The 12,171-nt window shown below is 38.4% G+C and overlaps 1 protein-coding gene across 1 annotated transcript in view; it reads left to right on the top strand.

Moving 5' to 3' along the window:
• Positions 1–5,168: 5,168 nt before the first annotated feature.
• LOC132143809 (mastermind-like protein 3) overlaps positions 5,169–12,171 on the top strand; it is a 124,738-nt gene continuing 117,735 nt past the window's right edge. The window contains exon 1 of the mRNA XM_059554359.1: positions 5,169–6,160. Coding sequence (XP_059410342.1) covers positions 5,774–6,160 — 387 coding nt within the window. The 5' untranslated portion in view covers positions 5,169–5,773. The remainder of the gene's footprint in view (positions 6,161–12,171) is intronic.

The following is a 12,171-nucleotide window of genomic DNA, read 5'->3' as shown; positions in this document are numbered from 1 at the left end:
TGCAAATTTTTTTTGCACTATAGGCAGATTTACAACAACATATGATTAATCTAATAATTATTCATGTAATTATAGTGGTGTGACAAGATGTGTAAATAAATAAAGCCACAGCACAGCTTGTTTGCTTTAATTCAATCCATTTAGAAAATAATTACAGTGGTGTTACTATATCTGTATTTCTTTAAATTGATAAATAAACAAATAAAAGCAACAACATTAATTTATTCATTTGTTTATTTGCATTTAATGGCAGATTTACAATAACAGTTTGGCATATTATTATAGTGGTGTTACAAGACATGTATTTGTGTACAAACAAACAAATAAATGGTTTTATTTATTTATGAGTTTTCTACCACATGAAATTGGTTGCCTCATGAGAGCCAACATGTTTAGATCATGTTCGAATTGTTTGCTTTTGCATGATGCTGCATCCACACCACTAGGTGTCAAAATCCATGCGCAGTCGACCAACTGCCAACAAGAAGAAAAAAAATGACACCTTTGCCAATGTAATATGCACTCGTTGAGGATTTTAAGGCCTGTAGGAAGTGTTATGATTTAAGGCTGGTCGCAAGGCGGAGCAGACAGTGTGGAGTCATGACTGTGCAGAAATAAGGACATCCACACACCTCCCTCCCTCTGAACATTAAGCGACTGCATGTTGGATGCGTGACTGGGAGCATCTCCACTGATCCACGGCACACTGCAAACTGCCAGCTCACCTGTCAGGGCTTCTCTTCTCTCTTTCTTCTTGTAATTTGCTTCTGCAGTTTTCTCCCCTGCACACATGCCTTTCTCTTTTGTCCTCCAACCTCTTGTCCTAAAAAACTCTCATTAATTATTCTTCTTGAGAGATCGGATCCTTTTTTTTTTTGAATACCAAGGGAATGAGTCAGAGATCCCCCTCACTCCTAACACACACACACACACACACACACACACACACTGACACACTCACACAAATGTCAGTTACTACACACAGGAAGTCACGTATCCAGCATGGAGCTGCCTACAAAAAGCACACACACACCACCTACTCAGTGGAGTCATGTATAGATATATACATACCCATATACTCTTTTGCATTAATCCCTGTCTTTTCCTCACCAACATTTAAACATAGTCAAAAAATTCAGTCTGAAAATAAACTTGTAGCCCCCAATAGTACTATTATTCTTGTGGATTATTAAAATCAAGAGGGCAAAGCTGTTTTGTGTGTTCTCTCTCTCTTTCTGTCTCTTCATGGATAGTCAATCTATCAGCTCCATTGATTCTGTTTATTAGCACTCTAATGGATGGGTGACCACATTAAATATTTACAATGCTTCCCAACATCACAGAAATTGTGGACCATATGACTCGTTTCTTTTTCTGATTCAGTGTCTATCCCCTTTTCTAACACAAAGATTTGATGGACTGCAAATAATAATACACTTTCAGTATTGTTGTTTTCATTTCAGTATTCTGGATGTGTCTTAATTTTGTTTTTCAAAAAACCTCAAAGTCTAACAAGAAACAAGAATCCCATTGGCAAATAGTTTTTTTTAAACCTCACTAAATTTCATTTATCTGAAAACAACAAAATGTCTCTCATATTAAGGATATTTATACCAGAAAACAAGACAAAATAAATATATTTTTTTATTTCTCATACAGTCACAATACTGTTTAATTTTTTTTTATTTTCTTTTAAACTCTTGCTCAGCACTGCTGCATCTAAAATGATGCAAGAAACACTTATATTTAAAAAAAATATTATTACAGGTTAAAATTTTATATTTTAATATATGATATATGTAATTTATTACTGTGATGGCAAAGCTGTATTTTCAGCAGCCATTACTCCAGTCTTCAGTGTCACATGATCCTTCAGAAATCATTCTAATATGCTGATTTGGCAGTCAAGAAACATTTCATATAGTTAAAGGTACAATTTGTAAGATTTTTGCAGTAAAATATACAAAAACCACTAGGCTAGTGTTATATATTTTGTCCAGCTGATTACTAACAATATCTCTAATGTTTTCAACTACTTGTAAATCATGAGAAAATTCCCATTCTAAACAGTGACACAGGGCAGTGCACTCGCCTATCAATGACATTAGTTACCCTTTGTTACCACCTTTACTGACGTAGAAACCACATGACAACAGTGTCGTGGATAAATGCGGAAGTAGCTTCGCGACAAACTTCAACTAGAAAGAGATGCTGATCTCGCTAGTGTTTTACTCAATAGGTGAGTTGTTTTGATTCGTATCTTTACAGAAAACGTATGCTATTATAGCGATCAACAATATAAGTATTATGGGGCATACACGCCAAACACGGGGCATCGAGTCTCTAGACCTGTGCGAGGACACGTCTGATCCATAGTCTGATCGCGTCTTTGCATTGACTTTGTAAGTAATCTACTCGCGCAAATCATTGAACTCGCATTAAATCCATGATTTATCTTTCCGTCTGATTTATGGCCATCAGTGGTTGTGTAGAAGGCAACAAATCCCATTCTTCCACGCTCCTTCTTAGCGTCATCAAACCAAGCAATTGTTATTGTTTTGGTAGTGCGTCCTCTAGTGGCAGGTCCTACAACCTGTACCTTTATTAACAATGTAAATATTTTTGTGAAAACATTTTTTCTTGATTTCAAAAGTTCAAAAGGATGCTGACTTGAAATATATATTTTTGTAAATTATAACAATTTTTACTGTCACTTTTGATCAATGTAATACCTCCTTACTTCAAAAAGGTATTAATGATACTTTTTTAAAAACCTTACTGACTTCAACATTTTGAACAAAAGTTGTAATGTTGTAAGATAATCGAAACGATCAAGATATTTATAGAGATTCAAGAGGAAGGAAATAGATTAAGAGTAAAAATAGTTCCTGATGAACATGAGTGTTGTAGGAGAAGCGCTTAGGGTCACATTTTATATTTGTAGGGTGATTCATAAATGTTACAGCTTGAAATCCATTAGAGACTGATTTAAAACAACAACAACATCGCTCCATGGTGCTTTTGTTTCGTTGCTTCGAGTGATCAAATATTATGGTGATCAAACAGCTCCATTTCAACAATTACAACTCTGGTAACTTTGTGACTGTTGCATAATTAAAGCAATTTTTAGTAATGGGTGCTGAATTGTTTGTATGTGACACAAGTAACAACCTGGTTTTTAATAACAAACTTTAGACAAAATGCATGTTTACAGAAGTTACGCTGTTCTGTGTCTATTATAAGCACAGTGCATGGTGTAAAGCACGTTTCAGATAAGGGGAACTGCACCACACCTGTTTGTTCAGATCTTATTGAGTTCTGTAGCTGTTAGACCATGTAAAAGATCCAGAAGAAAAACAAACCAGTAGCACAGACACTAAAGAGCGGTTCCAACAACTATGTCAGTATATCAACTGTTCCAGAGAGTACAGAGAGTCCTAAACCTGGGAGGATGTGTTATTTATATATTTCTATATTTTGAAAGTAATAGACCTACTGCTTTTTTTCCAAGAATTGCTCCATGAGGCAGAGATTTACTCCAAAAGCATTTTGCTCACTCGTTTCCTTGATGGACACAAGAGGGCAAATAAACATTTGGTTCCTGGGCCTCTCATATATTATTCTTCACCAACAAGAATCTTCTCTTAAAGTGTTCCTCTGATTTAATTTTCACTGCACTTTTCTTTAATGCAATACCAAAAAATGCTCAGAAATGTGTTGTTTTGTTTGTGCATCAAAAAAGACAAATAAGCGTGAGACCACTGTGAAACCATATTCATGACTACCAACAATTAAAAACTTGAATTATGCATCAATGTTCAGCAAATTCAAATATTCTGCTAACATCCTCAGTTCTCATCTAAGACTGAGTTTTTAAAATATATGAAAACCATCTAGCATACCTGCTAGTTTGATCAAAGATAATAACAAAAAATTAAAAGAGTCTGTCTGGCAGACTTTATTATATACAATTAAAACAGGAGAAAGGCTGATCTTGATGGCCTAGAGACACAGGTCCAGAATAGTCCCAGCAAAATACAGGGTGTTCACAAACTTTTGGCCTTGACTGTATCTGTGTATATGAGCTAGAGAGAGAGAGAGAGAGAGAGAGAGAGAGAGAGAGAGAGAGAGAGAGAGAGAGAGAGAGAGAGAGAGAGAGAGAAAGAATGAATGTGTTTGCAATTCGTTTTAGCCTCACTCAGCAAACCAGACTGGGCAGCAGCACTTTTTCACAATTACACACACACACACCTACAAAACTGGCCAGCCCCCTTATCATCATTTACTGACTGCAGCCAGTGCTTCAGGGCCTCACCTGATCCTGTTACTTTCTTCAGTCACTTCTTAAGATGTGTGTATTATCTTCTGCACACATGCCACATAAGAAAAGTTTGTTCAAGTGCAGGGGCGATACCTTTCAAAATAACCATGAAATGCAGAGAGCTCTCGCTGGTAATAGATGAGTGGACAATCTGTGGAAATAAAGCTTTTTAAAACTAGCACAAGTTTGTTCCACACAAACTGTATCAGCAAACACATAGATTGAATGAATAGAATTATACACTTCACTCTTAAAATTAACCAAAAAAACTCAAACATAAACCAACAACTACACATCGGAAAAAAAAAACAACAAAACTGTTTTACAGTCAGGTGTCGGTACTGTAGGTTCTGGAAAGCTGCTTTCCCGGTTCTTTAGAAAACCATCTTTGCTTTACGTTAAAGAACACAGTAACCAATACTCTGATCAGAAGAACCTGCAATGTAACTTTTAAACTCCAGAGAACCACTAAAATGAACCTAAAACCCACAGAAGGACCTTATTTTTTAAGTAATAATAATAATAGTAATACTTAAAAATATTTTCAATTTCAATATTTTACAAATATTTATTTTTTAACAATATTTTATTTAATCTTATTTGCATTAATTTTTCTATATTTCTAAATTTTTCTAATAGATTTTTATTTTATTTTTTTACGTGTTTATAGTGTAAAAATATGTTTCCCCGTAATACCTCACCAGTCCGATAGATAGAAAGCGCTTTGTACTCTCATGACCTCGTGAGTATCAAATGCAGTACCGCAACCCGCCGGTAAAAGCGTTACACCGCTCTATCAGTCACCTCTCCTGAAGTCAATATTGAGTCCGCGTCCAGCGCACTAGATTCCGCGCCGTGTTTTGCGCGGAGCTGGCGTGCTGCTCGCAGGCTGGTGGCTGCTCTTCGCTCGGCTGTTGTCCTGATATCACTCCGCTAGCATGGAGGAGGGGAGCGCTTGATTATTGTGATGGTGGCAGCTGCCGTACACACTGGCGACTGTAGGATTTCCTCTCCAGCCTTCAGGACTTTAAGAAACTACACGCCTTGTTCGAGCACGGGGAGGGTTTCGCCGGCCACACTAATGAAATGCAAGTTCACGAAACAACTCCGGAGCCTGTTCGCAGCAGACGGCAAAACTTTTTTCAAAAGGACAACACAATAAAACGACGGGCGCGCAGCAGCGGCGCTTACGCGTGATGGTTGCGAGTAACATCCGGATGTTTGATGGAGCTCCAGTAGAGGCGAGAGAGTAACAGACCCGGTCCCGCACGGTTTTCTTTGAATGTTTGACACGGCGATCCTCCCGGAGGAGGGATTTACACTCATTTAAACGCTTCTTTCTCCACAATTTCACTGTATCTGCCTCCCTGGCGAAGCGGACTTCTGCCCCGCTTTGGAGAGGGGAGAAAGAGAGAGTCAGGGGGGCTTGACAAAGTTCTTCCCGAATCACAGATGATGGGGGATTTTGCCAGCCCCGCTGCCGTACCGACCGGCGGCGGTATTTGCATTAATAACAGTAATGTCAACTTAAACTCCATTAATGCAACCGGCAGCAGCACCGGCGGCGGCGGTAACGTGGGCATACCGAAGCACAGCACGGTGGTGGAGCGGCTGCGGCAGCGGATCGAGGGCTGCCGGCGGCACCACGTCAACTGCGAGGGCCGATACCATCAAGCGCACGCCGAGCAGCTGGAGCTGGACCGCCGGGAGACGCTGAGTCTGTACCAGCGGAGTTTAGATCAGCGGGGCAAGAAATCCGGCAACAGCAAGCAGCAGAGCAAGCAACAAGACCCCGACTCGAGCGCGAGCGCCGAGCAGAGGAGCAGCACTCTCATCGCGGTGAGTTACAGCCTGTGGGACGGCTCTTTTACACGCTCTCCTCTCTGCGCGGTCTGTTTAGGTTGCAGTGCTAACTTTCGCTCGGCGTCTGTGTTTTTACACTGAAAACTCCGACTTGATGCACTTATAATAGCACATATAAGCATACTTCAACACTGTTTGCAGACTATTCATAGTCGTGTGGAAGTGCGTTAGAGCTTGGAGTATCTTTGGAGGCTTTTTAACTACTTTGAAGTAGACTACAGTCTGTTTAAAGTTATGTAGTAGTTGATGATGTCACTCGATCTCCTCCTACTTACTAGTTGTAGTTCAGGCGTGTTGCATGTATAGATAACATCATGGGATTTGGAAATCAAAATCATTGTGCGTTTTCGTTTTTTACTGCTCGATTTGCACTGTTTTGAATGATAAAAGTAACGTTATTGTACTAGTTTCAGTTTCTTTTTAGGCGCGCTGTTTGAAATGATGCTACTACACTGTAGCCTGTTTTTGTTTTTGAACCAGTCTAAGACACATTTAACTCTCAGTGCAGCTCTCCACTTGCAGGATGAGCACTTATCAGTTTGTTAGTATCTCCAGACTCTCGGTTCCGACGCCACCGCAGAAAAGTTACAGTGAGTCAGTCACTTACGAGTCTCGACCTATCGCGGAGGAGCATCGTGTCGGTGCCTTTTGTGTCAGTCCTCTTTGAAATGCTAAGTGACTCTGTTTTCTGTGGGGGACATGGGTAATTCTCGAGGCGTTAATGGCCGGTGTCGTCGACCTCCCTCTGTGCGGTGTGGACATTACCGTGAGGCGGTATACAGGCAGCAAATGCTTCACATCGGAGTCATTGCGATTTAAAGAGACCACAGGCTCACTGCTTCTGTCTTTTCTCCACATAAGCGCCGTGCTGCAGCTAGGTGGCTGTATCAAGTCGAGTTAGGGTCTTGCGCGTGCGTCTGGGTTCAGACCCCACACAATGGCTGTGTTTAAAAACCTAGCGAGCTGTCTATGTAGACCGCATTTGTGAGAGGAAATTGCTGCACGGGCATGCATGCTTTCTATAGGTAACATATAGTATTGCCCAGGAGGCTTATCTGGATAAACAACAATACTTTAATGATAATTGTTTTTTAAATTATGCCTAATTTTTACAGATTAATATTGTTGTCTTGATTTACACTCTTTTTAAGGTTCATATTTTGAAAATGCATTATGGAATGGGTAGTTAGACTTTTTAGGCCTATTACATGTGCAAATATATATATATATATATATATATATATTTTTTTTTTATGTAGTCAGTTCTCAAGAAAAAAAAAGTTAATGTAAGTTTGTGTCAAGTCTTTGTGAGTCATGTGTGTACAGTTTGAAACCAGTGTAAGGTGATGACATTTTATCTTAACCCCAAGAGATAAAGGAAGGTGCAACCTTGCAGTCTTCAGCCCTGAGGTTCCAGTAGTATCTCTTTAAGGCCTCCTTTACACTTTAAGATTTGTTTTGGGTGATCAAGTCACAAGTAGGCAGTTGAGATGCATTGTTTTCTCTCTGCACTAACATGCGTCACATTTAACCACTTTTTGGTTAGATTTGTCAAAGTGAGGGTCTCTTAATGTAGTCATGTTCACTACATCACCCTGTTAGTGTTATTTTAGTATTATTTATATTAATATTTTTAAATTCTATATTTGTTAATATTTCAGTTTTGGTGATTCTAGTTTTTGAACAAACTTTTTTTTTATAGGTAAAATTTGTGAAGTTTTGTAAGTTACAGTTTTTCATCTAATATTTATATTTGATTCTATTTTAGCTTTATTTCAAATCGTGAAAACAATTTCAACAGTTTTAGTTAATAACAGCACTGGCCTGTTACTGTAGGGTCCAAATTAATTTGAACTGGTATTTTGAAACCCATATTTTGTGCTGTTCCGTCTATAACGCATCATCTGAAATAGATTTTAGTACCACATATGAACAAAGCCTTTGTATGTTGTATAAAACAGAAAGCAGCACCAGAAGTTGGAAAACTACAGGATGAATCGCTTCATGTTGGCTTATGGATGTTTGAGACTTCATGTGTTTCTCTGAAACTTTAGCTTAGCACAAAGTCACCTCTGGACCAAGTTGAAGTTCTTATAGTTCACAAAAGTTTGTTCTAGTGTGTTTAATGCACACTTTATCAGTACTAAAGTCGCGCTCAGCAGCCGTGTGTGTATTCTCCAGCTAAAGCAGTGCTTGCGGTATCACATTGTTTTGCAGTGTCTGGGACCAGAGCCCAAGATCTAAATTTAACTCCTGAGTTGGCAGGGTTACATGAGGTTTGTGACGTCAGACACTCCAAGACCATATTACCACTGTGTAACTTTCTTGTCTTGTGTATGTGTTTTCTAGGAGGCCTACAAGTCTGGTAGCGCAGGTATAATGTGTGCGAAGCGTCTCACTGTGCGTGTCTGCATGTAAGCATTTCAGCGCTCAGAAAAGCTACAGTCGTTTATAAAAATAATTTATTTTCCTGCAGGGGTTGTTTGTCCAGAACCTAGGATACCTGAAAACTTTGCCGTTCTAGTTTCTGTAAGCAATTAGTTTGTAAGCTATTACCTTTTACACATTTTTTTTAAAAATATTATTATGAATTATCTGCCTTAAAGGGATAGGTCACCCAAAAATGTAAATTGTCGTCATTTACTCACCCTTAAGTAGCTTCAAACCTGGGTTTCTTTCTTCTGTTGAACACAAAAGAAGATATTTTGAAGAATGTTGGTAACCAAACATTTTCTGGTCCCCATTGACTTCCATAGTATTGAAAAAAATAGTCAGTGGAGCCCAACTAGGCCTACTTGGGTAACTACTGGGGTAATATGAGTGAAATTCAATCTCTTTCTCAAAAAGCCTACATCAGAAAATTTGGAATGTAGTGCACAAGTTGTATGAACCACTTTTTGTTTTGTCCTCTTTGAAGCTTGGCTGCCCCCCCGCTCCCATACCAAGATGCTTGGAATCGCTAACTAGCGTTCTGTACCTGCTCTTTGTTCAATAAGTGACAAACAGAAACTAACCCAAGAGCTCTAGATAGGGAAGTAATGCAACTGGAGTCAATTACCGGAATCCACACACCTTTTGTCTGTAGGGAGGAGAAAACATGTACAGCCTTAAGGTCTTAAATTACACAATTTACAGTTTTTCTCATCTGAAAAAATGTTTATAGTGTTATTTTATTATTTATTTATGTAGTATAATTATTTATATTTAAAATTAACTATGCAACTTTTTTATATTTAATTTTTTTTTTTTTTTAGTGTTTGTGTCTAGTCCTTTTGTATTTTTTTTTTTATTGTGACAAGCTAAATAGCTATATATGCATGTACACATGTTCCACTGGAATGTAGGACAAGGTGTATGTCAACACTACAGCACATAGTCCATGCAGTTAAATCAATATTGCTGTGAGAGTGATTTCTCGTCGCCATTTCTTTTACACACACACTGCAAAACATTTCAGAGAAGATGATATCCTATATGGCTGTTTTGGGGCATTTTTAATATTGAGGCTTATTGGATCCATTGTTGTGCACTCACACACACAAACATACACACATGCAATATGTCCACACTCAAGTGCTCAGCATCAGGAAACCCGCTGCTTTCTCAGAGAGAACCGAAACAAAGCTTTAGACCTATTTGTGCTAACAACTGGTCGTCCTATAGAATACTCAAGTTGCTGGACAGTAGTGAATTTTCAGCATTAACTGAATCATTATTCCTACTGTTCACAGGCATATTGCCACCTTTTAAGCTTGTGTGATCCAGTGAATTACTCATGCTTTGCTGTTACAACAGGTGATTTCATGCCTTGCTGTGGTTTGCATGATAGTTGTACAGTACTACAGCCGAGAGCTGGAATACATATATCGTTATGGAGAAATCTCAAAACTCTCCAGGCGCAAAGGTTTGATAATGTTTCAAGAAAGACTGTTAAAAGAATGCGTCATTTCTTTTGCCAAAAGCACAATCAATATATTTTGCAAGAAGTATGCAGGTTTTTTTATTTTTTATTGTCGATGCTGGCTATTTCATAATGAACATCTGAAACTTTCCTGCATTTATGTTTGTTTATGAGTGCTTGTTTTTTCCCGCTCCTGATATTGTGTATTCAGACCTCAATAGGTGTCACACGTTTATGGCCTGTTAAGCAGACTAGGCTCTCAAATAGTGATATTATTAGGAAATAAAAGCTGTGGCTAAATAAATAAAAATGCCATTAACAATTTTTGGCCATTTTGCATCGATTTTCTCTTTTGAAGCTGTTTGAGTTTGGCTTTATCCAATTTGTAGAGCTTGCATTTAACCTAGGCTTTGTCATTTACACTTAGGTAGTGAAAAGACAAGCTCTGCCACTGATTCTACATTTACATTTGTGTTGGAACAAATTTCAAAAGTTTGCGTTTTCTATCAAAATGCATAAGCATTGCAAAAATGAATAATGGATTTTTACAAAATCAGAAACTTTCAAAAGACTTCTGTCGACAGCACTGATTCATCACCTTATGAGAATCTAATAAACATAATAAAACAAATTGTTAATGTTCATTCTTATATAATATCAGTAAAACATCATGTAATGCTTAACAGATCAGTAGTTCAGAAGCTTGACTTTTTTCTCAAAATAGTTAGATGCACTGCAGGGTTTTCTGGTGGGATATTGTTCAAGTTCTTGAGTTTTGATCAGGTGTCAAAAGTCTCTTGCACCAGTGAACACAAGTCATTTTTTACATTCGCAACACCCTGGTGTTTGTTCAGCACTAATATTAGACATAATGCTGTTACTTCCCGATTATTGTGACTTTTGTACAGTGCATTGACCGCAGCTGCTATAGGATTTTTATGCTTTGTTTGTCTACTGGCAGTCAAAGCCAGATCTTAGCACTGTTGTAGATGCGTGTTATGCGAATGTCCTTACACATCATGTAAATTCACATCTGGATGAGAAGACAGGCAGAAGTGTTAATATGTGTCTGTGAAAGTTGTTAGAAAGTACCCAGTGGCTGTCAGATTTTTAATGAGGTTTGGATGTTAGAGAGAGAGAAATGGAGAAAGAATGAGAGATGGAGCGCATACTAAGTCCACTATGATCCACCAGTTCCAGTATGATGAATTCCGACATCATCACGTTGGTCACCGATCATCTCCATGCTTCAGATGCAAAGACTGATCCAGAAACAGTGAAGGCTATTATAAAGCTTGTTCTAGGAAAACAAGTGATTCATGGCCCACTTGATCATCTTCTCACCATCTCTGTGAAGCATCTCATGTGACCATCTTCTTTCATGTTGGATCTTTGAGTAACGGTGAAACATCATCTGTTCTGAGTGGCCATTCTTTGAAAATCTTAAATAAGGTCAAGTGACGTGGGGAATTAGTTTTTTTTTTTTTTTTTTTTTTTTTGTATAGATGCGGAATAAAGGCTGAAGAAGATGCTACTTGTTCCAAAATCTGGTTAGAAGTACTATTTGTTCAGACTATTGCTAGTAAAACTATACTGTCTTTTTTGCAAAAGAGAATATTTTACCCACAAGTGAAGTTTAATAGTCGATCTTTGAAGAGAATAGAGAGGCAAATAATCTTTGGGGCATCTTATTGGGTTTGTGTGTGTGTGTGTGTGTTTGTTTGAAGGCAAACTGCAAACCGCTTCATTATTGATTAGGAAGATGCCTGGAAGTCAGTCTCTGCCTTTCTTTCATACCATAGTGAGAGAGCCAGTTAAATATAGATGAGTGTCATCAGACACACACACACACACACTTATGCAGCTCCTCCATGGCAAGGTTTCCCGCTGCTTTGGCCTTGAGTCACACAGAAACTGGTGCACAGACATAACATACACATGTTCGAGACACACAAATGGTTTCTAGTCCTCATTATCTGGAGTTGTAGTTGACCAGGGCCAAACACTCATCAGGAGACATCGGATAAATTACCAGATTATGTCAGACACAACCATGATCTTTCATTCAGATGCTGGCACATTTGCA

Source organism: Carassius carassius, chromosome 7, assembly GCF_963082965.1.
Source record: "Carassius carassius chromosome 7, fCarCar2.1, whole genome shotgun sequence".
In the NCBI taxonomy this organism is placed as follows: Eukaryota; Metazoa; Chordata; class Actinopteri; order Cypriniformes; family Cyprinidae; genus Carassius; species Carassius carassius.
Note: the sequence above shows the minus strand (reverse complement) of the source record. Positions and strands in the feature narration are given on the sequence as shown.